This window comes from Mesoplodon densirostris, chromosome 11, assembly GCF_025265405.1.
Source record: "Mesoplodon densirostris isolate mMesDen1 chromosome 11, mMesDen1 primary haplotype, whole genome shotgun sequence".
NCBI classification, from domain to species: domain Eukaryota; kingdom Metazoa; phylum Chordata; class Mammalia; order Artiodactyla; family Ziphiidae; genus Mesoplodon; species Mesoplodon densirostris.
The window spans coordinates 70,828,676-70,855,693 of record NC_082671.1 but is presented as its reverse complement, the minus strand read 5'-3'; the positions used below and the strand labels follow the sequence as shown (position 1 = coordinate 70,855,693).

Sequence of the window (27,018 nt, the reverse complement as noted above, 5' to 3'; positions counted from 1 at the left end):
ATGGCCAGGGAGCCCAGAGCCACCCACAGAGACCCACCATCGTGCCACAAAGCAGAGCATGGCATGGCCCAGGAGAATTCCCAAGGGCTGGGAGAATCAGGCAGGCTTTGCGGAGATGGTGTCTGAGCCAGACCTCAAATTTAAGCAGCCCCCAACCCCTGGACTTGGACTTCTCAGCCTCATTTCCTACCACTCCCCAGGTGGCCAATCTCAACCCATTTTCTGCCTCTGAGCCTTTGCTCTTGTGGTTCCCTCCACCTAGTATACCCATTCCCCCAAAACCTCCTAGGAGTCTGTCCAAATTTATCACTGTGACTGAGGACAGTCATAGGAGGACCAAGAACATATAGGTATGTAAGTACACTAACTGCTTCCTGAAGAAAGGAATCCCACAATGCAAGCTCAAGCAGCACCTCCTGCAGCAAGGCCACCTAGATTTCTCCCATTGGAGGTGACCATCCTGTCCAGTGAAGCAGTTTCAGGGACCTGGTAATACACTGAGGGTTTGCCCTTAGTCCCCTGGATTCAGCAGCTGGGCCCCTTAGCCTTAGACCACACCCTGCTGGCTTGGCATCCCCACTCCAGGGGACACTCCTTTGATGATCAGACACGAGCAGATCTGAGCGCAGGGGTGGCCCATCTGTGGGGCCCTCCTCCAGTCATTCCGGGGCAGGTAAGGTGATGCCAGCACAGATGGCAGGCAGCTCCGGGATGAGTCAGGAGTGAAATGTGACCCTCCCCGCGGGACAGTGGGAACCTGAAAGGTGGTATCAACCTGAGCTTGTGGTGGCAACAAGTGGGGGGATGGAAAGGGGGCCCCGGGCCAGGGATGCAAGCAAGCAAAAGGCCACCAGCTTCTATGACAAACTGTTTAATGCTCCATAACGTGCAGCTTCTAAGTGAAAAAGGCCCGTTAAAAATCTACGAGCTGTACATTCTGTTAACGGGGCAGCCGGCCCCCTCCCCGGCCGTCCCTCCGAGAGGTGGGGCAGGGCAGGGCACAGGCGCCGTGAGAACATGGTCCTGGGTGTGCTCACCAGGAACACACGCGGGTCAGCGCCCAAGGGTCACGGGGGTGGGGGCATGATATTTACACAGGGGAGAACCACGGACACACGTGTGACCGGAAGACACGAGGGGCACAGGTGACAGTGGACCCGGGAAGCCACAATGCCCCCGTGGAGGTATACACAAGAGATGTGAGCTGGACGGGTGGGCACCACGCATGACGGGCTCAGGGCTCCTGTGAGCAGAAGAGGCTGTGGAGCCCGGAGACCTCGTGTGCCAGGGGGAGGGGCAGACGCGAGCCGGCACCCTGGGAACTTGGGTGTGCAAACCAGTGCACAGGGGTGAGAATGCAGATGCTCCAAGGCGAGCGACGAGGGAGAGGACACAGATGTGTGCATGAGACCCACGAGATGGGTCCATGGAGACATGGGGCCACGGGAAGGCCCAGAGCAGCAAGTACAGGGATGGGAGGGAGCTCTGCCCCGGGGGCTCCTCCGGGTGAGAGAGCCCGGAGCCCAGAGCCAAGGGCCCCACGTCGAGCGTCTCGGGGTCTAGGAAGGCTCAGGGTGGGGAGGACCCAGCTCCACTGCACACACCAGGGTCCCCGCTGGGGGCCGTTTCTGAAGTGCGTGAGGAGGGCACAGGCGTCGGAGGGGACTCCTCAGGCCTCGCTGCTGCTGCTGCTGCCGCCTCTGCCACTGCCGCGCTCCACCCACACGAGGCGGGCCTGCTCCTGCAGGATGCGGCCACGCACCACCTTGGCCAGCTCCTCTGAGTGGCCCCACTCGTGGGCCGCCACCTGCACCCAGGAGCAGGGCAGCCCCCAGAGCACCTGCTCCGAGCCTCGGCATTGCCGCAGCAGCTCTGAGTCCCGCCAGCCCGGCCGGCCCAGCAGACCCCTGCCGAGAGACAGGAAGGTGGGCGGTGGTCAGAGTGGGGGATAAAGATGGACAGTGAGACAGAGAGAGAGGGACAGACTAAGGAGAGTCAGAGAGAGAGGACGGAGAGCGGCAGACAGAAAGAGAGACAGAAGGCAAACAAAGAGATGGAGAAGAGGAAGAGACGGAGAGAGAAGAACAGAGACAGAGACACAGGCACCCAAAGAGGAGGAAGCACTGGGGTCCTCCCCATCCTCCCGGCCCATCTCACCTGACTTCCCGGACATTCTTCTCAGTCACCTCCACGTGTATGACGATGGGGTAGATCTCGTTCCGGACCAGCTCCCGCACGCCCCGAGCACCCAGCTCCAACAGGCAGTGTTTCTTCTCAGGGGGTCAAGGCTACATTTTACTCTCAGGCCAGAAACCCTAAGCTCCCTGCCCCCTGAATGGGCCCCATAACACAGCCCCCTACAGGGTCCTGCTTCTGCATCCAGGGGGACCTTGACAACAAGGAAAGAACTGGAGGGGAAGGGCCAAGACCCAGGGAAATAAGTCACTTCCCCCCACTGGACCTCAGCCTCCCTCTCTGTAGGATGGAGCTGACCCCAGCAGCTCCAGCTCCCAGGGAAGAGGCAAGTTTGAAGGCAAAGACAAACAGGTGAGATGTATCAGCCAAATTCTCCAGGGTGACCCACATGAGGTCAACTGCCCCAGGCCACCCATCTCACAGGTGAGGAAACAGGCCCACGGAAGGGAAGGGACTTGCCCAGGGTCACTCTGCAACTGAGCGGCACAGGCGTGCACTCAGGCTCTGCTCTTGGGCCCAGAGGGCACCCCCCTGCCCCACCCCAAGCACCTACCTTCCCGACAGACTCCTGGATGGCACGGATCCTGCTGCCCAGCCCAGGGGTGGCAGGTCGGGCCTTGGGGGCTCCGGGCGCTGACGATGTGCACTGTTCCTCCCCAGAGAGGCTTTCTGCAGGCAGTGACAGGCAGGAACGAAGGGCCAGTGGGCCTGGCTGCCCCAGGGTGCCACCCAGCCCTCCCCTCTCCAGGCACGCAGGCTCACCTGCTGGGCACACTTGGAAGTCCAGCCGGGAACTGGGCAGGTCTAGGAGGTTGCGGATGAGCCGGGGCGCCAGGCATTCAGGCAAGAGCACCACGGGCCGCAGGGCAGACACCAGCAGGGGCCGTACCAGGCTATAGGGTTTGAGGCTCCGCTCTGGCTCTGGGCAGGGAAGGGGGTGTGAAGAGATGGGGGTGCAGGCAGGGCCCCAGCTCCTCTTTCCTGGGGTAGCCAGTCCCCTTGATACTCTCAAGGCCCCTAACTTTTTTCCTTTCCTAAGTCCTGCTGCTCCTCCTACACACAGCAGAGCTGCCCCCGCCCTCCCTGGGACCTGGGACCCTCGCAGGAGGCTCCACCCCATCCCCTGCCTCACCCTTGCCCCCTACAGGCCATTATCCTCTCAGCAGCTGCAGGGACGCTTTAAAACTGAGGTCAGATCCTGTAACTCCCCTGCTTTCAGCGCACCAGTGACTCCCCACAACTCTCAGGAAGAAAGCCACATCCTCCACGTGGGTGAGCCAGCCCTGCCGGAGCCTGGAGAAGCAGCGAGCCACGTGCTCCCTCACAACAGACTCCATTCCTGCCTCACAGCTCAGCAGCTCTAGTCACAGGGCCTTTGCATGCCCTGGGGTGGCCCAGTTAACTCTCCTTTCAGAGCCCAGGTCATGCTTTCCCAGGTCCCCAGGTGGGCGGGGAACCCCCTCCCCCTCCCCTCTCCCCTCTCTCCTCTTCATTGCCACACACATGACAGAGTTATGCACTTGCTGTACTCAGTGTCCTCCAAACACAGTACATGCAGCCATGCCTCTGAGCCTTCACACAAGCTGTGCCTTCTGCCTGGCACAAACTCCTCTTCATCCATGAAGGCCCCAGTTCAAACAACCTCCCTTCCAGGAAGTCTTCCCTAACCACCCTCTCCTCCTTGCCCCTCAGAATTGCTATTCCCTCATCTGAGCTCCCCCAGCCCCTCTTCCCTTCTCTGGCCCAAGGCCTCACCCTCCTGCCTCCAGAAACTCCCTCTGGGGTCGTCATGGCATCTGCCACCACACACAGGCAAGAAACACAGCTACGCATGCTTTGCCAGATAAGGAGAGGCCTGTGCTCGTGCGTGCCCTAAACTCACCCAGACCCACAATCACACCTAGACATAGACAGCGCCCTCAACCCTGGTGGCCCATCTCCCACCAGGCCCCTGGCATGGGCCCTGCCCCCCACCGGAACCCAGGCCCTCCCAGGCCAAAGGGACCACCAAGGCCAAGGGCACCCAGAGGTGCACACTCTCGGACCCCGTGAGCAGCGCAGGCTGCACCTTCACACCTGTGCACGCACCTGAGCAGGGCTCCAGCAGCAGCTGCTCCGGGGAGTCCCCAGCAGGACTCCCCACATGCTTGGGCTTCACCAGCCGCAGCTGGTCCAGGGCTCGCTTCTTCAGCTGGGGAACGGGCAGGGAAAGAGGGGCACCTGAGAGCTCAGCTCCATCCCACCCTCAGGGAGAGAGGGCCCCCGCTGCCACTACTGTCCAGGCTCATGGGTCAGCACAAGAGCCCCCTCCCCACCAGGCTTTCCCCTGCCCCTACCCGGCCCAGCACAGCCCCCGAGGCAGGGAAGGGCAACCATCACTAGGGACCAAGGGAAGCAAGACTGTCAGACCCAGTTAGAGCTAGAGGAGCCTTAGGTCTGCCCCCACTTTAGAGATTGAGAAACCGAGGTCCAGAATAAGACATAGAGACAAACTCTGGGGTCTCTTCCAATGAATGAGCAATGTGACCCTGGGTAGGAAGATTACAGAAACCAGTATCAACAGCACTAATTATACCAACAGCTGACAGGTGTTGAAAGCCTACAATGTGACAGACACTAACTAGATCCCACGTGCATGAACCCAAGAGGCAGGCAGCATAATCCCCCCATTTTACAGATGAGGAAACAGAGCCTCAAGGGAGGGTCCCGTGGTTGTCCAAGGTCACAGGCTGAGAAGAAGCAGAGCAGGGATGCAGATCTGGGTGGCCTGGCTCCAGAGCCCAGGCTCTCCACCTTCTCTCTAGCACTGCGGGCTCTTGAGACCGCTTTAACCTCTCTGAGCCTCACTCAGCCCAGGCGCACAGTGGGGGCCGTCACCCAGCCCAGCCCTGGTCCAGGGATTAGAGAAGGGGGTGTGACTGTTGTTCCGTTAAGTGCTCACCACGTGCCACGCGTGCTCCTGGGCAGCGGGCACACTATCTCACCTCCCCCTCTCAACTACCCAGACAGGAGCCCTGTTGTTCTCTTTGCTGGACACATCGGAGAGGATCAACCAAGTCTGGGTGGAGAAGCAACCAAGGAGCTCACCGAGAAGATGAGCAGCCAAGCGTGGTTGGGGTCTCCTCCCCCGGCTCCCGGCTCCCGGATAATGGAGCCTGTCCTCTCCCTTTTGGGGCCCCCCCTCAGTACCCCTTCCCCAGGCCCTCGTCCTGCCCCCCCAACCCTGCTTACATTACTGCGGGGCCCCCGATGTCGGCTGGAGGGCAGGCATTTCTCCTGAACTTCTAGGAGCTGCTGGGCTCTGTGCAGGGGGGGTCGTGTCATGCGTTTGTAGGGAGAAGGGGAGCCCCTCACCTTCTCTCCTCCAGCCCCCCAATCCTGTCCCAGAGGATGGTGAGGGACTGAAGGAGGGAGAAAGAGTCCCCCATCCCAGTCCCAGCTCCCAGGGCTGCTGGCAGTGTCACCTCTGATAATTGGGCACAGTGCCCCGGTCCAGGTCCCGCAGCGTGAGGGGGTCAACCCGCGTGCAGAACCACTCCTGCCGCCGCTTGTACGCCGGGTCCACCAGCCGCAGGATCTCCTGGGCTTTCACGCACAGGGCATGGGGGTCGGTCCGCTCAGGCAGGGTGAGGTTGGCTCGAATGTAGAAGGGCTCGGCCCCCGGCCTCTTCACCCAGGCGTCTAGGGCCTCATGGAAGGACTGGCAGGCTGGGCATGGACAGGCAGTGGGCAGCAAGGAGGACAAGGAGAGGGGAAAGTCAGGCATCAGCCTCAGAGAGGCCACAGATGTGGCCCTCTCGATGCCTGAGCGGCCAGGACCCCACCTTCCCCTTCTTTTTTTTTAATATTTATTCATTTATTCGGCTGCGCCAGGTCTTAGTTGCGGCATGCGGCATCTTTAGTTGTGGCACGCAGATCCAGCTCCCCGAGCAGCAATCGAACCCGGGCCCGCTGCATTGGGAGCAAGGAGTCCCAGCAACTGGCCCACCAGGGAAGTCCCCACCTTCCGCTTCTTAAAGTGAGAGTCCAAGGCCCAGAGAGGGTGGGGGCTGGCCCACTCGGGACAGAACCAGGACCCGAACCCAGGTCTCTGGACTCCTATCCAGTGCTCCTTTCACTGTAAGCTGTTTACTGAGGACAAGACAGAGGAAGGGCACAAGAGCAACCGGCAAGAAGGCAGCGGCGCGGGAGGGAAGGGAACTGCCAGGGGTCAGGAGGCGGAGCATCCCCCTCTCAGGCCTTGGCTGTCCCACCCACACTATGGACCAGATGAGCCTTCTCTTGGGCCCTCAGTCCTGACCTTCTAGGACTCCCGAGTCCTCAGTCCCTCCCCCCAGGCCAGATTTACCCTTGAAGTCCATCAGAGGGAGTGTGGATGTCTGGTTCCAGGGCAAGTTTCTCTGCTGGGCCTCGCCTTCCAGGCCTGCCCGCTCCAAGCCAGCAGCCTCTGCCCTTGGCTGGGAGAAAACCCAGGCAGGGAGGGAATTGAGCTTCCCAGGGCTTCCGGAGACAGCCCTGGGGCTGGAGGACATTGGGTGTGGGGGTGACCATGTCTCAAAATTCAGCTGCCCCCCAGCTCACAGTGTGGTGCCCAGTCAGACACTGCTCTTGGCAACTGGCCTCCCCACCCAGCCTGGCTCAGTCTGGTCTTTCCCACGTGTAAGGGTGGGGATCTGTCCAGGTTCAGTCAGTCTGCCCCACCTCCCAGCCCCTGCCCAATCAGATTTCATTTGATGCTGGCTGAGGCGGGGCAGCCAGCCGCTGGTCACTGAGCCCGCCTCAGCTTCGGCCAATCCGAAGAAACTCCGCCCAGTGACCTAGATCCACCAATCAGAGGGCATCCATCCCCAACTAAAGCACTGACTCCTCCCCCAGCTCAGAGGGGCGGGGCCTCACCTCTCTTGGTTCCACCCTGGCCGATCCTGGCCCAGAGAGCACCCTCCGAACGACAGCCCCAGACCAGCTGTCCCCGAGGAATGACAGGCCGTCTAAGCCCTTGTCCTGGGGCTCAGGCCCCCCCGGGGGGCTCCAGCCAGACACTCGGATGGCCAGAGACCTGAGAAGAGAGAAAGGACATGGGAATTAGCGTTCAGTATTTTGATTCAGTTCAACATTCTTGGAGAACCATAGTGATTCCCCAAGGATGCCATGACTCCCACCCCGGGCCACTGCACCTGCAGGGAATGCCCTCCCCCTTCTTCTCTGCCTGGCAAATTCTGCTCGTCCTTCAAAGCTCAGGTCAAAAGCGACCTCTCCCTCCCAAACCCCTGCACATGGTGAGGCGGAGCTTCCTGCTGAAGCCCCGCGTTTTTGTATCTTCCCATTTGTTTCCTCGCTCAGAAAGAACGCCCTGAGAATAAGCCTGCTGTCATGTTCAGCTCCAGATCTCTACCACCAAACACAGTGTCTGGCACATAGCAGATGACTAATATAAGCTTGTTATGCTCATAGTCTAGGGCGGGAGGTCACCTTTAGATCACAACAGATCAGAGCTGGTTACTGCTGGCAGTGGGAGCACAAAGGGGAGGGGCTTCCCAGAGGAAGCAGCAGCTGGGCTACATACATCATGGTGAAAAACAGAAGCACTTCGGGACTCGACAGAGAGTACACGGTTCCAGGCTGAAGAGCTGGCATGGGCAAAGGTGTGGAGGGCAGGATACAGGACACAGCGTGGAAGAACTTAATAACAACAATAATAATAGTAGCAGGAAACCCTGGGTGCTTCCCATGTGCCAGACACCATGCTAAGCTCCTTGCCCTAATTAACTTCCAGAACAGGCAAGCTGGAGCCAGCCTATGGAGGGCTCGGAATGAAGGCGCCTGGCCTTCCTCTCATGGGAAGTGGGTACCACTGACAGGACAAAGAGTCACCAAACCCCCATCATGGCAGGGCTCTGCCTGTCCCTGGATGAGAGGTGGTGAGGCCCTGTGGCCAGACTAAGTGACAACTGACCACAAGTCTCTCCATGGGCCCCCACGGTTCTGGGGAAGAAGAGAGACCAGGGTCCACGGGTGTGCCCCAGCTGGAGAGGGGGCCCAGGAAGAGCCCAGGCGTTCACTCGCCTCCCCACCCACCCTGGCAGCTGCAGCCACAGGGCCACACTGCCCCCTGCTGCCAGCCTGGGGTGGGCAAAGCTGCAAAGACCTTAACCCAATCAGCACCCATGAAGGGGCGGAACCTTGGCCCTGGGGAGTCCGACTTGGCTCCTGCCCCCTCCGTCAAAACAGAGAGCCAGGCGCCAGGGGCTGGGGCTAGACATGGATGCTAGAGGCATCAGGGCTGCCTTTACAGGCTCCTTCAGCCCCGGGACTGTCCTGGCCACATCAGTGTGGCACAGAAAGGCCTTGGCAGAGACAGGAGGCCTGAGGCCAGGCCTGGCTATGCTGCGCAATGGCCCGATGGCTGAAGCCACACGGTCCAGCTCCAACCCCAGCATTAGCTGTGCCCTAGCCTTGGACAAGCGAGCTGGCCACTTGATTCTGTCCCCACCTCCCTAAAGCAAGAACGATGATGGCACCCGTCTCCCACTGTGGGTGTGAGGGTCAAATATAGAGAAAATGCAGGTAGAGGTGGAAACCAGAGGGCTGCAGGGCCTTCCAACTAAATGGGTTGTGAAATTCACTGGGTCATGACCAGCACTGTTTTTTAATGGAATGGAATAGAAAACATAAGCCTGCCTCCCTTCAAGTAAATCCAACTATCTTCCTGTAACCCTTTTGTTTCAGGCACATGTACTGGGTTTCTCGCGTGGAGGGCTGTGGTCAGAACAGTTTGAGAAAAGTGGCGTGGAGGGCGCCAGCAGGAACTCTGGGGCCAGGCGGCCAGGCTGCTTGCCTCGTTCTCAGTGGTCCCACCTGCATCTACCTACCTCATTGTACAACTCAGTGAGTTAAAACATGGGACATGGGACTTCCCCGGTGGCGCAGTGATTAAGAACCCGCCTGCCAGTGCAGGGGACACAGGTTCGATCCTTGGTCTGGGAAGATCCCACATGCCGCGGAGCAACTAAGCCTGCGCACCACAACTACTGAGCCTGTGCTCTAGAGCCTGCAAGCCACAACTACTGAGACCACGAGCCACAACTACTGAGACCGTGTGCCTAGAGCCCGTGTTCCGCAACAAGAGAAGCCACCACAATGAGAAGCCCGCGCACCGCAACAAAGAGTAGCCCCCACTCGTCACAACTAGAGAAAGCCCGTGCACAGCAACAAAGACCCAACGCAGCCAATCAATCAATCAATAAAATAAAATTACTTTTTAAAAAAATGGGACGTTGTTGGAACAGTGCCCAGTGAATCTAAGTGCTCAATAATAGACATTCACTGTCATCAGGTGTGATTCAGGACTAGTCACCTCTCTGTGGCCCCATTTCCCCACCCATTTCAAACCCACAGACGACTGACCATCACAGCTTCCCCAGTCGAGGGCCCAGCGGGCAGCCTGCATCCAGGCCCTCCAGGACCGACCTGCTCACCACCCACCCCTGCCTGAACACGCCCCCTCCCCTCCCTGTAATTCCAGGATCAGGGCAATTTCTCAGCCACCCCAGGTTTTCAGGCTTTTCTTGCCAATTCCTGCTGCTCTGAGACCCAGCTCAGGCATCTCCTCCTTCAGGACGCCCTTGCCCACCTCCCCAAGGGACCAAGTGACTTCTCTGAGCCTCCACAGCCCCAGGCTACTACCTGGCGGTTCAATGGGGGCAGGGTCCAGGCCAGGTCCCTCAGCCCCAGGCCTCAGCAGACAAGCGGGTTCAGAAGAGAAAGGAATGCGTAGGGGGCAGGGGCTGCCTGCTCCAGCCTCTCAGGACTCCTGGGTCTCGGGCAGCACACTCTGATTGACCCCAACCCTGCCTGTGGGGGGTGGAAAGGATGGGATCCCAGGACACTTCCCCAGTGTCAGGTCAGGAGTTGGGTCACAGGGGAATGGGGCCAAGTCCTTCACTCTGCCAGCCCTGAGCAGTGATGGGCTAAGTGGGCTGGATGAGTGTTGCCCCACCCCAGGGCACTGTGGGAAGATCCCTAGGCAGGCCAGGGACCTTTGAAGTTGACACTTAAGCATGTCACACAGATTGCCTCACTGAATCCTCCCGACAACCCTTCAGGAGCCGCCTGTTATTCCCCCCACATTAGAGAAGAGGGAAACTGAGGCCCTGGGGAAGTTATAACTTGACAAGGGTTACACACGTGGTGGGTGGTGGAGTCAGGTGATGACCTATCCAAACCCTCCCTGTGCAAGGTCGGCCAGTGCTGGAGACCCTAGGTCTACGTGACAAGTATCGACAGGGGTGGCCCTGCCCGGGAGACAACACCCCAGTACTCTCCCAGTACCCGCCCCATTCAGCACCTCACTTTCACTCTTTTTCTGCCTGTCCATCCATGTCCCCCATCCTGCCCTGCCCCAAAGCCCTGGGAGCCAAGAGGGGCAGGTGAGAGCAGAGGGCTGAAATGCCCAGAGCACAGTGGGCACTCAACACAGGCGTGAGGTTAAAGTAGCTTCGACGGGCGGAAGGGACAACAGAATCCCCAGCTCCACCACCAAGTGGCCATGGGACACATTCCTGACTCTGAGCCTCATTTTCCTCATCTGTATAATGGGGCTTGCAGGGCTACCCTGAGGATTAAGCCACAACAGCACCAATAATAATAGCTAAGAGCTAGCTTCCCGCTCACCGCGAGCCAGGCACTGTACTAAGCACTCTAGTAAGAGTACCGGAACCCCCAACAATGACCCCAGGGGACAGGCACTATTGTGAACCCATTCTACAGAGCAGGAAACTGAGGCACTGAGAAATTAAATGACTTGCCCAAGGCCCCACAGTAGCGAGTGACAGAGCCCGGACTTCAGCTGGCTCCCAAGTCTGTTCTTCCCCCTGTGCTCTGAGCTGTAACCCTGCCTCCAGCCCAGGACACATGCAAACAGCACTCGCCAGCCCGTTAGGGCACTCGAGTCCCTGACCTCCCATCGGTCCACCCCTTTCTCTCCTGGTCCACCTCAGTCTTCATTCTTCCCCCATCTCCCTCCTCCCCAGGAACTTCGTGGGCAGCAGAGGTGGCCCCATGTGATCATGGGGCCCAGATGGGGGCTGGGCCAGAACCTCCAGCTCCCTCTGCTGCATCCCAGCGCCCCCTGGACAGCAGCCAGGACCCCTGCTGCAGGCCTGAGCGGAGGAAGGGAGGAAGGGCCGAGGCAGGCAGGAAGGGAGGCGCCTCCGCCCCTTCCCCCAGAAGCACGTCCTGCACAGTGAGAAACAATGTCGCACTGGGCCCTGTGCCGGAGGGTGAGAGTGGGGGCAGGGGCCTGGCCAAGCTGCTTCCAGGAGGCAGGAGGCCCCTGGCTCTGCTGTGCCCTGATTTCTTGTGTGACCTGCACTCTGTGACCAGCATCCCCGCATTCCAGCTCTGACACCAGCGCTTCCTATGCCCCCTCCAAAACGCAAATCTGATCAGGTCACTCTGCACCTTGGCCCTGGCACGTCCCAGCTGTGTGACCTCAGGCAAGTCAGTTAACCTCTCTGAGCCTTGGTTTCCTCCTCTACAAAACAGGGGTAATCATAATAATGCCTGCCTCCCAGGACAGAGGGAATGCTGTAAGGCAGCCAAGAGCCGGCCCTGCATTTAGTAATAGCTAAGCTCCCCCAACCACCACCAGGTCTCCCAGGGTGCAGAAGCCAAAATCCACACTTCCCCATCCTGACTCACAAAGCCTGCCCTAGCCTTTCGCCTTTCCCCTCCCCCACCCTCACACTCTAGTCACCACCAAACTCCAGGTCCATCCCTGGACAGATTCTGTTCTCTCTTCTTCCACGTCACCCAGAGGCCCCCCATGCCTGCTCCTGAGTTCAAAGGCCACATTCTCAGACCGGCCTCCTCCATCTCCTGTCCTCCTGAGATCACGGACAGTCTTGAGCAGGGAGACCACGCATCCACCAAAACGGACAGAGCACATGGTCTGCAGCGTGCTCTGAGCCGAGGCGATTTATGACTCCAGTTGTGGGCCTGGGGCCAGCCCAGCTGCAGGGGCCCCACCCCACCCTCAGCGTGAAGTTTGCTGGGAGGCTCAGTCCGGCTGGGAACCCCAAGCCGGGAGGACAGGCAAGCAGCACAAGTAACAGCTACCATCTACCCACCACCTGCCTGGCAAAGTGGGGTGCTTTACTGCCACGAGTCCTAAACCTCCAAACACCACCTGTGGAAGACATCACTATGGCCCTTTAGCCAGTGAGGAAACTGAGGCCCAGGGAGGTGAAGTGACCAGCCCAAGTCTCCCAGACGATAAGCAGTGGTGACAGCATATGAATCCAACGTGTGACTCTGTCTAAAGACCTTAATGGTCTGACAGCCGTGAGGCGAAGGCTTCGCTGCTGCTCCCTCCCACCTCACCCCTGCTCCCCTCTCCCCGGGAACCCGAACCAGCCCCCCAGCTCCACACCCCCCCCAGGCAGCTGCAGTACCTGTTGAGGAGATCCAGGCCACAGCCTCGGGCCAGAAGGCCCTCCGGCTTTCCCAAAGGCCACACGCTGTCAGAGGACGAGGACGAGGAGAGACCAGGGGACCAGGGCTTAAGCGTCACACTCCCTGGGGAGGAGGAGTGAGGTTTAGGGGCGCCAGACTGAGCAATGGGGTAGGGCCCGGGGTTGAGCCCCTCAAGCCCTGGGATGGCCCATGGCCCAGAGGCCTGGGGACTTGGCAGGTTTGAGGCCCCTGGAACACGTTGGACTCACGGGGCTCAGGGCTGGGCCTGGGCTGGCCAGGGTGACCCTTCAGTTTCGCAGAAGAGGATGGAGGATGGGCTGGAATTGAGGAGCCCCATAGAGCACAGCCGAGACCAGGAGAGAGGACCAGGGTGAGCTCGGGGTGAGAGGTGGGAAGCAACTCCCCCAGGGCCTCCCAAGCAGAGCCTCCCTGCCCGGCCAGAGGACAGCAAAGCCTCAGGGAGGGGGATGCAGGCCAAGGGCAGAGCAGGCAGCATAGCCCTCAGGTGGGCACCCAGATGAGCCCTCCCCACAGAGTCCCCAGGCCTTTACCTGTGATGTCCGACATGCTGCTAAAGGACCTGGGCAGAGAGAGGGTGAGAGGGGCCCGCACTGAGCACAGTGCTCCTGTGCCTCCAAATGTCCTGCACGCCCCAAGCACGTGCAGGCTAGACCCCGGGAGGGGTCTCAGGCACGGTGCACTCGTGCCACCCAGTCCCCTAAACACACAGGACAAGAAGCTAACATCCTGACCTCTGCCCCGTTCTTCCACCTAGAATGCCCTAGCCTGTCCTTTAATGCCACCCCCTCCCGGAAGGCTGCCCTGACCTCTCACGCCTCATCTCAGCCTCACTTTCTACCTTTGTCATTCGTGACTCTGGGGTCTGCCTCCCTCCAACACTAGACCATGACCTCCCCATCACACACCTGTCATGGCAAGTTCATCCATCGGATCAAGCCCATGACGGGGACACATGCCAGGAGGCGTCTCCTGCCCTTGGTCTTGCCATCAGTGATAACGGCTCAGTTTTTCTGGCCCCCATTTTCTGCTGCTGCTTGAATCTGGGGCCTTTCTTGCTTGAGGTCCCTGACCCCTGGGAACTTCCTCCATGTCTCCTAGCCCTGAACCACCCAGGCTTCCCCCTGGATTAAGGATCTTTGAGGCTTGACCTCCAGTGACCCTCATGTCAAGGTGCTCAGCAGGGACTGAGCCCACTCTGCCCTTTGACCTTGTCTTAACCCCTGACCTCACTCATGCCTATGACTCCTGCAACCTGGGTTTCCAGAGCTCCAGCCATTTAAGGGCAGTAAAGGGAGGTGACAGTCTGGACCTGACTCTGGCATCAGGGATTCTGGGAGGAAGCTGTTTACCTCTTAGGGGGTGCGGGGTCCTCCTCCCGCTGCCGGCGGAGGATGGAGCCGGCGCTGGGGGGGAAGGGTAGGATGGAGAGCCGGTTGATTTCCTTCTCGCTGTCCGTGGCCTCCTCCTGCAAAGCCACAGCAGGGCCTGGTCACCCCCACAGGACCTGCCCACAACTCATCGTACTTAGTTTGTGCCCATTTCACAGATGGGAACTAGGGTCCAGAGCCGAGGGGTAGGCTCTGCAAGGTTATGGGCATGTGAGTGGCTCCCCAAGTCTCCCGGTGCCCAGGCCCAGGCTCAGCACTGAGCTGGCTCTGCGTGAGCTTAAACAAGGCATTTGGTCTTCGTGGGCCTCGATTTCCTCTCATGTGAAACCGAACTGTCAGCAAACTGGAGAGTACTCTACCTGTCAGTAATTCTACGATGGCCATCCGTACCCCCCACGTCCGGGCTAGGGCAGGTGTCTTACCGAGGTGTGGGGCTCAGATCCCCCCGTGACAGCCGCTTCCCCAGCTGTTTCAGGGCCTCCCAGCGGGGAGGGGAACTCGCTCAGGCTCCAGGTGCTGCTGAGGTTGGAGCACAGGGAATGGGAAGAGGCACAGGCCTGGGAGAGGAAGGGGGTGGGGAGAGTTCAGCAGCCCTGGGCCAGGGCCAGCCCCTGCCATTTTCTCAACACCTGCTGGGAACAGGGATGTGGTGGGGAAGGAGACCTGGATCTCTGCCCTTGTGGAGCTCACACCCTAGTGGAGGAGATAAGCTATAAACAAGCAGATAGATGAAGGAAATAAGGCTCAGTGGCCAGGAGGGCCAGGCAGGAAGGTACCCAGGGTGGGGAAGGCACTCAAAAGCCCCACCCAGCCAAGGGCATCAGAGTGCTTTCCAGAGAAAGTGTGGTTGGAACTGAGAACTCAAGGATGAAAGTTGGGGCGGATGGTCTAGGCAGATGGAACAATATGTGCAAAGGCCCTGAGGCAGCACTGTGACACATTCCGGGAATTAAAAGGCTGAGACCGAGAGAACCAGGCTGGTGGGGGGGGGGGGCACCCTGTAGGGCCTCTAGGGCATGGTAAGGGGTTTTGCCTTTACCTAAAAGCCACTGAGGATTTTTAAAAGTCAGAAATCACAGATTCACGCTTCCTTTGTTCTACTTCTTCAAGCATTAAACTCAACTGATCATCTTTAAGCAAACCCAAGATAGGAAAAGGCAGAGTTCCAGGCAGAGATCTGAGAGCCAGTGTCTGGTTTATAAGGGATCTGGGGGCTCAGCTCCACTGTTGGCTGGCTGTGTGATCTCGGGCAAGCCTCTGACCCTCTCTGGGCCCTATGCGATGAGGGAACTGGACTAGCTGGTCTCTGAGGGACTTCTAGGGCCCACATTTTGCATTCTAAGATGCTCATGGGCCCTCGGGCAGCCGGGCTTCTCCAAGTATATGCTAAGCCAGGCTTCAAACTATTTTTTGTGCCCCAGGTGCAACCCCAGAAACTCAGAGACTCCCATGCTCCTGTCTTTTCCCTGATACACCAACCCACAACTACCCGAGCTACATTTTGTCCACCTTGGCCAACAGGGCCCTCCAAGACTGGCACGTTCTTGACCTTGGGTGAGGGCTCCAGCCAAGACCCATGTATTTCCTCCCAGAACCTGCATCTTCCCAGGCCCAGCTGAGGACTCCCAATGGGTCCCCCATGTCCCCACCCCCGGCTGAGTTCTCCCACCAGGTCCCACCCTGGCCAAGAGCTCCAGCTTGGATTCCTGACCCTGCTCACCTTGAGGTAGGGGCCACCGTGGAATCGCTGCAGCTGCACCTCCAGCAGGGCCTTGGCACCCTCCAGGCTGGTGAGCGCAGTCAGCAGCTCATCCCGCTCGGCCTCCAGGCCCCGGACCTGCTTCCGGTACTGGTCCTTCTCAATGAGGCTCTGTGAGTACTGCAGCTGGATCCGGTCTCGGCTCTGGATGGCCTGGTGAGAGAGGGCGGGGAGGGTGTTGGGCCAGCAGCTAAAGGAGCCACATCGGCTCAGCTGTCCTGGCCGCTGACCTCTCAGATGCAGGGGTGGCAACAGGAACAGCAGCTAACGTTTATTAAGGACTTCCTGTGAGCCAGGCCCTCTGTGTTAAATATCAGCTCATTTAATCTTCACACTAACTCTCTGACTTAGAGATTCTCACTATTCTCATTTTACAGACATGGACACCAAGCCAGCAGGAACAGAGTTGCAGAGTCCAGGCTCGTACCGTTTTCCCAAAACAACTTAAAACTCTTCTGTGGGACCCACTGGGTGCAGGGGTCTTTATTCCCAGCCTTCAGGGTTCAAATCCAGCCCAGTGCACCCAAAGTGCTTTTCCCCACAGTGAAGACCAGGGTCCCTGAGAGGTAGGCCCAAGGCCAGGACCTGCTACCCATTGTCTCAGAGGGAGCTGGGGCCAGAGACCCACAGGCTGGGAGCAGGCAGGTGAAGCGCACATTCCTGAGCCCACCCCAGACCACATGAATCAGAATGTCTAGGGACGAAGCCTCAAATCTGTGTTTTCACCAGGCCCTCCAGGGGATCCTGAGGCCCATTCTCACGTGTACACTTCAACTCCTCTAGTGGGATTCAAACGTGGTCCAAGGACAAAACCTCCTGCCCTTCCCGCTGCATGGGGAACCTCACGCAAGGAGGGCTGTGGGCCCGGAGGAACTGGCCCGAGGTCCTCAGCCTACCCTATGGCCTCAGGAGATGAGGGCTATGGTACCCAGGGCCTGGGAGCCAGAACTTTTGAGGATTTCTTCACCAGCAAATATCTGTAAGTACCTCCCCCTGTGTAGGCCTTGCCCTTGAGGCAGGGAGAACAAGGGATTCAGATGCAAGGGCCACAGGACCAACTTTCGTACCTGTCACAAGAGCCCAGTGAGGCAGGTGTGTTGAGGGGGTGGGCTGGCACATCTCAGGTCCCCTGTCTGTTTCTCCTGGCCTACTTGCCCCCTCCTAAACTGATAAGTGCACTGTTCATCTCTGTCTACAATTCCAGTCCTGTCTGCCTCTCGTCATCTTCCCCTGGACGAAAACCAGGGCCGGGCACACAGCAGGCCGGGCTCACCTGGTCCCGCTCCTTCTCGATCTCCTCCAGCTGGGCCAGGATGGTGGCCATGCGATGCTTATACAGGTCACAGTCCTTCTGCAGCGTACGGTGCTTCAGCCGCAGGTCCTCCATCTCCTGCAGGTACTGTGGGCAGGTGGAGCGGGGTGGGACACGCCCAGGCCATACCCCAGGGCTGGGGACAGGGGCAGCTGACCAGCTGGTGTCCAGCAGGTCCAGGGAGAGAGGCCTGAGCCTCAATAATGAGTGCCCACCTCCCCAGCTGGGTGCCTGGGCCACTGACTGACATCACCTCACTGGGCCTCAGCTGCCTGCTCTGTAAAATGGGGATAACAACCCCGTCCCGGCCAACCTGGGCCTCCCCATTTCAAGTGCAATCTGCCTCCTTACCCCGCTCTACTTGTTTCACAGCACTCACTGCCCTCTGTGACATGAGGTAACGGACTGCGGATTACGTGTATGGTGTCCTGTTTGTCTCCCCTGCTAGAATCTTCCCTCCCCAGGAGCAGGGACCTTTGTTCCATTCACCGATCGATCTCAATACATATTTGAGAGCAAATGAATGCACAGCTCTTGGCACAGGACTTGGCGTCCAGCAGATGCTGGGGGAAGGCTGGCTGAAGTAAACTGGTGATGCCCTCCCCAGGCTGTTAGCAAGAAGGCAGGTGGGAGGGTGGGAGGGAGGGAGACGCCAGAGGGAAGAGATATGGGGATATATGTATATGTATAACTGATTCACTTTGTTATAAAGCAGAAACTAACACACCATTGTAAAGCAATTACACACCAATAAAGCTGTTAAAAAAAAAAAAAAAAGAAGGCAGGTGGGGGCAAGGCAGGTGCGAGGGGAGGGGGGAGATGTGGACACTACCTTGTCCCGCAGCTCCTCGGCCCACTGCAGCTCCCCCTGCACGGTGTGCAGCTTCTGGCACAGCTCCTGCCTGCTGTCCTGCGCCTCCCGCCAGTCATGCTCCAGGATGTCTAGGAGGATGCGCTCTGAGCCTGGGGCCCCCGGCCGGCTTGCCTCCTGTGGGGTCAGAGTTCAGGGCTGCCTCAGCCCCTGGCTCAGGGCCCACCCTGAGTGTGGGGTAAGGGGGACAAACAGCCCTCAGCCCTCAGCCCCACCCTACTAGCTCTGCCACCTTGGCCAAGGGCCTTGACCTCTCTGGACCTCGGCTTCCCCCTCTGTAGAGTGTGTGCGGCGCCAACAGCCCTGCCCACCCTCCAGGGAGCATCTGGGGGTACAAATGAGGTAAGTGGATGAGGGCGTGCTCAGACAAGTTGGACCAGGACCATATTCTTCAACAAGAACCAGGCCTGTTCTCTCTTGCTCTGGGCCCTACCTGCCACCCAGGACAGCAGACGGGTGATATTTCCAAGGCCTATTCCCCCCGCCCCGACAATGGGTCTTCACAGGGTCTGAGCCTGGCCCAGGGAGGTAGACCGAAGGCTTAAGATCCAGCCCACAGACCCACACCCCAGCTGGCACGCCCAACCCTGTGAAATACACCAGAGCCCCGGCTCCCTCCCCCACTTCCTATGAGGAGCAGTGGCCAGGTGGCAGGCCCCCACTGCCACCGACCTGCCACAGGACACTGAGCAAGCTCCAGGGCCACCCAGGGGTCTCAACCTTTCCAGGGTCAGACTCCTCTACAAATCCAAGGAAAGCTGAGGCCCTCTCCCCAGAAAAATGCTCACACACAAAATCGGGTACACAGTTTCAGGGAGTTTAGAGGCTTCCTGCCCCACCCGACCCCACCCCACCCTCCCGCAGACCCCAGACTCAACACCCAGCACAAGCTGAGTACTGAAGGCCCTCCACTCAGAGCTTAAGACAAGGGGCCAGCCAGGATTCCATCCAGATCTCAGATCCCCGGATCTAGAATCCTCGTTCTCCAGGCCTCAGGGGGACGAGTGAGCAGTGGGAGGGTCTGGCCTCCCCTCGCCCCCCTTCACTGCCCCCCTCTGCCTCTCATACCTGCTGCAGGCCCTCCTGCAGCTCCTGCAGCGATGCCGCCAGCCGCTGATTCTCCGCGCGCAGCTCCGAAACCAGGTCCACGCTGTCGGGCTCTTTCTCCTTCTCCTCAGCCCCAGGGAGTGGCCCCCTGGCCCTTCGCAGCAGTGTGCACTCTTCTTCCAGCCGGCTCACCTTGAGCTTCAGCTGGTCCACCTGGGGCCCAGGACAGGGGTCAGCTCAAGGAGGGAGCACCAGCCAGGCCAGAGAGGAGAGGTCCTGTCCCACACTCCTGGGTGCCTCCCAGATTCCCAGAGGGGCCCAAGCAGGTGTCCTCCCCAGACGTGTCTAGGAAGAAGGGACAGGCTGGACAAATACAATGAGGAAGGAAGGGAGGCAGCAAGGCCAAGCCACCCGCCCAGGGGAATCTGCCTCAAGGACTTGTGGGTGGAGGGGCCGTATCATAACACGCTCTTCTGTCCCACACTTCTGACACCGAGCACAGGACCAGCATAACGGAGGGGAAGGAGGGCTGCCTCAAGAATAGGAGGACCGGGCTTCCCTGGTGGCGCAGTGGTTGAGAGTCCGCCTGCCGATGCAGGGGACACGGGTTCGAGCCCCAGTCTGGGAAGATCCCACATGCGGCTGAGCGGCTGGGCCCGTGAGCCATGGCCGCTGAACCTGCGCGTCCGGAGCCTGTGCTCCGCAACGGGAGAGGCCACAACAGTGAGAGGCCCGTGTACCGCAAAAAAAAAAAAAAAAAAAAGAATAGGAGGACCCAGGGGCTGGGCCAGCTCGGCCTCTAACTCAGTGTGGCCTTGGGCAAGTCACAGCCCCTCTCTGTGCTTCAATCTCCTCATCTCCTTGTGGGGGGAAGAAGGAGGAGGAGGATTCTGAGGGTTTCACCCAGCCCAGGAGCCAGGATGTCCCCCTCTCACCCAGCCTCCCCACTCAACATACACTCACGGAACACATGTGAGTCTCACCCTCCCTTAAAGATATTCCTACCAGAGCCTCCACTTGGGAAGATTATGAGGTTGGTTCACCCCAACATGAATTCCAAGTCCGGGATCCATATTTCAATTGTACCATTTTACCCTCTGTCATCCTGAGCAAGTCACTTACCTCCTCTGAGCCTCAGTTTCCCCATCAGTAAAATGGGCCCAGTCAATCCCCCTGCTGCACCACCTGCCTCCCAAAGTCATTGCAGGAATCAAACAAGACAGCAGGTGGACGGAATCCTTTAAACTATGGAGCTGTGAGGGTGTGACAGTGGCTACCTTTACAGCTTTAAATAAAATCCTAGGACCCCAACTGTCACCGGTTCAGTGTGGGCAGCCAGAAACTGGCCAAGGGTGCTGGGTGGGCGGCTGGGTGGTGGCCGCCTGGCAGACAGCAGATATGCATGGCCAGTTTGCTGGATTATGAATGCACTCAGTCAGAGTGATTTTCCAAATTCATGCAGGGTCTGGTGTCCAGCAGGTCCAGGTGGATAGACCTGTGGTGGCTAGACAGTGACAAGAGGAGAAGCAGGTGGCAGGCCACAAAATGAAGTCACTGTTGGAAAAAGGGCACAATGACCTCTGGGGCTATACTCAGGCATGCTGATATCTGGTGCCCTAGGAGTGCCCTGGCCTCGCTTGGAAAGGACTTGCAGCCCCACACCCCCAGAGCCTGGCATGGCACCCCCCTCCTACCCACCCCCCCACGCAAGGGTCTGGAGGCTGGGTCAGGCAGTTCCACGAATTAACAGCCCACTCCTCCGCAGAGGACTCAGAAAGAAATTCATGACTCTCACATTCCTTTCCCCTCACAAAACACGCTTTGTGAACTGCAGGAGAAAGACAGCTAGTTACAAGGGCAAATGTGGTCACACCCTCTCCAGCAAACCGCAGCCACACACCATGGCCTCCCGCCCAACCCACGGCCAGCAGGCTCCCCCGATGAGCTCAGGGGACAGGGCACCTGGGAGTCTCCGCTGAACGCCAAGAAATACGGATGCATTTAATCCTGGTGTACAAACTCACTTAGCACAAACTTATAGCGTTCGTTCCTTTAAGTTTATGTTGCTTAGAAATAACAGCTCATTACATTTGCACCTTATAAAACACAGTATTAAATCACAGCCACTACACACCCGTCCACAGGGTGAGGGAACCCAAGCTGCCGAGAAAAGCACCATCAGCTGCTCTGTTCATTTCCATCGGCAAAGCCTTTGTTAATTTGTTGCCAAAAAGCTCCAGTAAGTTAAGGCAAATGTAGGGTAGCTAGATAAGAAAAGCTTATCTATTAATTGAATTTCATCCCTTACCCTCCATTGCTAAACTGGGAAAAAGCAACTATTATCTGCCTACTGGCAGATTGCCATACCCCTAGGGCCATACTGTGTGCACCTACAGCTGAACCGCAGACACACAGAGAACCTCCGACACCTCTTCTACATCCCCCTACCCAACCCCAGGAGACTCCAGACAGCTGCACACACACACAGGGCATCCCCCACCCCAGTCACATGCACATATCTGCCACCTAAGGGGACCAAACTCAATCACACGCAGCCCAAAGGTGAGACCAACCGTGCAGGCCACAGCCCCTCCCAACACCCAGGGGGGCCGGTGACCATTGTGGAGCAGGCTCTCCCCACCGGCCCGCACCCCACCCCACTCCCAGCAGTGCCCAGAGCAAAGTCAGAAATGCTCAATCTTCGAACCCTGGGAAAGGTTCGAACCCAACCAACCTCTCTGTGCCTCAGTTTCCTCATCCATAAATGGGGATAATAACAGTTCCCCCCCAACCCCCATTCCAATGGAGTTGCTGGGAAATTAAAGGAGTTGATGGACGGCAAGCCCAGAGGACCATGCCTGCTGCACAGGAGGTGCTGTCTTGCTGTGATGTCATCCGCATCCATGACCTTGCGCTTCAAGGATGAGGAAGCTGAGGCTAAAGTAGGCCTGACAGCCTGGGCCCGTCCACCTGTGGCCTCAACACCCCCAATCAGAACTCATTTCCCCAGACATCAAACCCCCAGCACGCACAGCCGCAGGCTCCAGAGCACCAGTGCACCCGCACTGACAGCCTCACACGTGCCACCCATCATCCACGGGCACCTGTCACCCCCTGGGGTGCTCCAGCCACAGCTGAGGCTCATGGGGTCAGGGGGCTTCAAATCCCACAGTCAGAATCCCCCCTGTGGAATCTCTCTGGGTATGACTGGGGAGAGCCTACTGTGTGCCGCGGGCGTTGTCAAGTCCTTGGGACAACTCTCTGCTGCAGTAAAATCCCATGCGAAGCCCCAGTAAGGAACCAAGAAAGAGAGGCTCAGTTTCTCAGCCTGTAAGAGGCATGGCCTCACCCATTGATGGAAAAGAATTGGGTGAGATTTCACCTGGACAGGAGCAAACAGAACAGCATCATGGGGCGGAGGCCAGCGCTGGAGCCAGGTGGACCTGGTTCAAACCCAGGCTGTGCCATTTCCCAATTTGCATCCTTGAGCGAATCCCTTTACAATCCTAAACCTGTATCTGTATTTCAAAATGAGAACCTGGTGCATGGTGCCTTAGTGAGATTACATGACAGGATGCACGTAACCTGTGTGGCATCGAGTAGCACTTAAAAATGATATCAATAACAATGGCTAACGAAAATCCAGGTTTTGAGCACTAACTCTGTACCAGGCATTGTACATGTCTTAAATCCTGTGACTTAAACTCAAGGAATCCTCGTAACCCAAGGTTGCTCTGGCTCAGCACTTGCTGACATTTTGGGCTGGACAATTCTTGGTTGTAGAGGGCCGTCCTGTGCAATTAGGATATTTAGCAGCATCCTGGGCCTCTACCTACTAGATGTCAACAGCACACTCCTGGTTGTGACAACCAAAAATGTTTCCAGACATGGCCAAATGTGGTTTTTTTTGCGGGGGGTGGTGCGCAAAATCGCTCCCAGTTGAAACCACAGTCATAATTCAATGAAATAAATGCTCCCATAATAAATCAACACTCCCATGTTACAGATGAGAAAACTGAGGCACAGGGCAGGGAAGGGACTTGCCCACAGTCCAATATGCGACAGATGGTGGCTTTGGAACACCGGCTGTCTACCATATGACCATCATTTTTGGCAAAGCTGCCCCTTTCCCATGGCACACCCCATCTCCCAAGGGCCTACCGCCAGCTGCAAGTCCCGGCTGCGCAGCACGGCCGAGTTCTTCTCCTCACTGAGCTGTGCCAGGCGCATGGCTATCATGTAGTTCTCGTCCTTAAGCCGCAGCAGCTCCAGGCTCCCCGCCTCCCAGTCCTCCCGCAGCCGCTGGCAGCGCTCCTGAGCCTGCTGTTGCTCCCGCAGCCGCTGCTCCAGCCCTGCCCGCTCTTCCTCCAGCATCCGGCCCCGGGCCTGCAGCTGCTGCTCCCGCTGCAGCTGGCTCTTGCGAGCCTCCCTCAGCCGCCGCACCTCTGTCATCAGGAATTGGGTCAGGCCCTCGGGTCCCTCCTCATCTGCCAGGGGCAGGGGAGAGAAAAGACATAAAATAAAATCCAAGGGGATTTTATAAAATTGAAAAGTCAATAAATAAAATCCAAGGGGATGACAGACCTCACAGAAAAACCCAAACCAGAAGAAAACTAGAAGGAAATATTGGACCAATTTTTACAATTTGGGGACAGGGAAAGCCTTCCTAAACAAGGCACAAAATCAAAGAGCTATAAGAGATTTCTAAACGATGACAGATATAAGAAACAAAGTTAAAAGACAAGCAACAGAGTGGGAGAAAATATAACAAACGACTCAGAGCCACAACATATAAAAAGCTCCTACAAATCAATAAGCAAACAACCAAATAAAAATGTGGGCAAAAACTATCAACAGGCAAATTCCAAAACAAAAATGGCTGGTAAACACAGGAAAATACGTTCCAACTCACTAGCAATAATAATAACAATAACAATAATAGTAGTACCACTAACAATTGACTTTATTCTTTGGCCTACATACATATATTAATTTATTTAATCTTCACAACAACACTTAAGATAGGTACTATTTATTGTACCCATTTTAAAGCCAGAAAAACCGAGGCACAGAAATGTCAAGCCATTTGCCCAAGGTTGACTAACTAGTAAGCTGTGAACATCTCTCAACAAAGTACAAACTTAAAACAACAACATTATTTTTCACATATCTGACTGCATAAAATGTTTTAAAATGATCCCCAGGATGAATGAGGGTACAGCAAAATGGGCACTCATACACTGCTGGAGGGATGCATGCTGATTTAACTTTTAAAATACACATTCTCTAAGAAATTTGACTTCTCAGAACCTCTCCTCCTGAGACACACATTTGCACAAAGATGCACCTAGAAGGATGTTCCCAGCATTGTTTGTAATGGTGCAAACTGGAAACAACCTAGATGTCCATCAACAGGGGATGGGTTAAATGACTGGCACGTCACTAATAAACACTACGCAGTCATTTAAAACAAGTGTAATAGATGTGGAAGAAACACAAAAATTAGTTGTTCTGAGAAAAAGTGAAACACAGAGCAAGACGTGTAAGATGATTCCGTGTGTGTGTGTCTGTGTGTATAACTGCAAAGAGAAAGGAAACTCGCCAAACTGATACCAGCAGAGCAGAGCTGAAGGAAGAAGTAAAGACCTTTCCTATTTACTTTCAAGTCTCCTGGAGTGTGAATTTTTTACAGAAGAAACTGTAAACTGGTACATGCCTGACACATCTTTGGGGGAAAGAGCTGCATTAAGTGTGTGGGCTCTGAACTTAGACTATAACTGCATTAGAATCGCAGCCCCACACTCAGCCTGCTGGGGAGGGCCTTGGGCAAACCGGTGCAGTTCTCTCTGTGCCTCAGTTTCCCTATCTGTTCAACAGCGACAATGGGAGTGCCTCCCTGACAGGGACAGGGTAAGGAACCTCTGCACTGGTATCCGAGGCGCTGGCACCCACTGCGGACCCACTCACCGAGGATCATGGAGCAGCGCTGGGCAGGTTCTTGGCCCGTGAGCAGCGTGAAGTGCTCGGGGTAGTAGAACTCCAGGGCTTCCAGGAAGGCCTCGTAGCCCCTCTTCCCGCGGCAGCGCAAGATGTCCATCAGGCGCCCTGAGAAGTGGGGCGGGGGCGGTGCCCAAGAGTCAAGGTGAGGGCTTCTCCCCGTGCCTAGTTGCTTTCTCCCCCCTTCCCCACGCCCCGCCATACTCCAGGGCCCACGTTCCCCAGATTTCTGAACCGGTGACACACACAGGGGCCTGACTCAACACATCAGCGGGGAGAGCCCGTCTGCCACGGCCAGGAAAGCCAGGACCCCACCCCCTCCATGGCACCCCAAGCCGCTGCCTGCAGCCCCCACAGATATAGGGCCAGCAAACGCAGCCTGCCTTTTCAATGGCACAGGGAAGCCCCCTCCATCCCCAGACGCAAAGAAAAATATTTCTCTCGTTGACCAACGCCTGAAATTCCACCATTAGACCCTCAACCCTTTGCCAGCTCTGTTCAAAGGCACAACTTATGGAAGAAGCCACCCTCAGAAAGCTGAGATGGGTCTTGAGCACTTGAGGAAAACGCTCCCAGGAGTGTGTAGCACACAGAATTGGGGGGCGGAGGAGGGAGCAGAGAGAACCGAAGAGATCAAAGGACACAGGAAAGCTGCCAAATCCACCAGCTGTGATCGGGAGGTCCCAAGCCCAGCCTGCACCGGCAACTACAGCCAACCCCTTGCTCTAAGGGGGGCCCAGGAAATGGGAGAAAAATCCAGACGCGGTCTAGGCACCGCGGACACGCTGGGTCACGCTGTGGTTCAGGAGGAGGGAGGATGGTGGGCACACCAACCATCCCACTCTACCGATGTGGAGACCGAGGCCCCGGGGATCGTGGATCGGAGCCCTTGGCCCGACGGTCCCGAAGAAGGCCCCAGGGAAGGCCGGCACCGCCCGCTCAGGCCCGACCCCGAGCCCCCACGGCTCACCGGTGCGGTTGACGCGGCACGGGAAGCGGTAGGTGCTCAGCACCTCCTCCTCGTCCTGCTCGTCGATGACCCGGCATTGGCGCAGATACGGTGTGAGCTTGGCCGGGTTGAGGGCGCGCGTCAGCCGGTGCCGGACGCCCTCGATCCGCTCCCACAGCGCGTCCTCCTCTGCCTCGGACCCGGAGCCGGCCCCAGCCTCCTCCTCGGCCTCCCCTGCCTCGGCCCCGCCCGGCATGACCGCGTCTTCGGGGTCTGCGGGCCAGAGGCGCGCGGGGGTCAGCGCGGGCGCCGGGGGCGGGGTGCGCCGACCGATCCCAGCACTGGGCGTCGCCCGCAGGACCAGCCGCCCGTCGCCGCCGGAACCCCCCCTCCCGCGCCCGGTCCGCCCGGCGGGTGCCCGGCCCCCGCGCCCCCGGGACTCACCCCGCACGCCGGAGCCGTCTCGGACTCCCGGGTCAGCGCTCTGGCGGCGGCTCCGCCGGCGCAGGGGGGCGGGGTCCGCGGCGCCCCTGGCCCCGCCCCCGGCCCCGGCCCCGCCGCCGCCCGGGCTGCCCCGGCCTCCCCACATCGCCGCCCCGGCCCGGGCCGAGGAGCGTCCGGCCGGCCAACCACCCGCACGTCCGCCAGCACGCCCGGCTCCCCGCCGTCCGGCCGCCGCGCGCCTCCCCCCCGCTTCCTGTTTCCCGCCGGCTCTCCCGGCCCTGGCTCGGCGGGGTCCCGACGGCCCGCCCACACCTGCCCGGCCTCGGGGCCCGGCGGCGCGGGCGGGACATGCAACCTCTCACCCTCTCGCGTGCGCGCGGGGCACACGGCGTCGGCTCCCACGGCGCACCGCGCGCCCCCCGCGCCCGGCCCGCGGCTCCCACCTGGCACCTGGCGCCCACCTCAACACGCAGTCTGCACGACGGCCAAACGGCGCACAGGTCACATCAGCAAGAGGCACACGACATCACACCAGCGCAGTGTACTCAGGACTCAAAGGTC

General features: G+C 58.3%; 1 protein-coding gene across 2 annotated transcripts; it reads right to left on the bottom strand.

Moving 5' to 3' along the window:
- Positions 1 to 882: 882 nt before the first annotated feature.
- On the bottom strand, positions 883 to 26,547 carry CARD10 (caspase recruitment domain family member 10). 2 transcript variants are annotated; one of them, XM_060112368.1, is made up of 21 exons: positions 26,458 to 26,547; positions 26,035 to 26,286; positions 25,035 to 25,172; positions 23,229 to 23,554; positions 19,089 to 19,280; positions 17,982 to 18,137; positions 17,111 to 17,236; positions 15,799 to 15,990; positions 14,501 to 14,635; positions 14,040 to 14,155; positions 13,221 to 13,249; positions 12,648 to 12,771; positions 7,093 to 7,252; positions 6,545 to 6,653; positions 5,661 to 5,904; positions 5,428 to 5,497; positions 4,285 to 4,387; positions 2,959 to 3,117; positions 2,750 to 2,865; positions 2,158 to 2,273; positions 883 to 1,907 (listed from the first exon to the last, which is right to left on the bottom strand). In XM_060112368.1, exons 2-21 carry the CDS (start codon positions 26,267 to 26,269, stop codon positions 1,670 to 1,672), a joined length of 3,084 nt encoding a protein of 1,027 aa, XP_059968351.1. In that variant the 5' UTR covers positions 26,270 to 26,286; positions 26,458 to 26,547; the 3' UTR covers positions 883 to 1,669. The 2 variants fall into 2 exon arrangements, with proteins under 2 accessions (XP_059968351.1, XP_059968352.1); XM_060112369.1 differs by having other exon boundaries at positions 2,158 to 2,270; positions 26,458 to 26,523.
- Positions 26,548 to 27,018: the final 471 nt, after the last annotated feature.

Coding starts and splice junctions, on each gene's coding strand:
- CARD10 (XM_060112368.1), bottom strand. CDS start 26,269: ATGCCGGGCGGGGCCGAGGCAGGGGAGGCCGAGGAGGAGGCTGGGGCC. Junction 14,636..15,798: donor ACGGTGGCCCCTACCTCAAG/GTGAGCAGGGTC, acceptor TTCCTCTCCCAG/GCCTGTGCCTCTTCCCATTC. Junction 3,118..4,284: donor GCTGCTGGAGCCCTGCTCAG/GTGCGTGCACAG, acceptor TTCCCTGCCCAG/AGCCAGAGCGGAGCCTCAAA.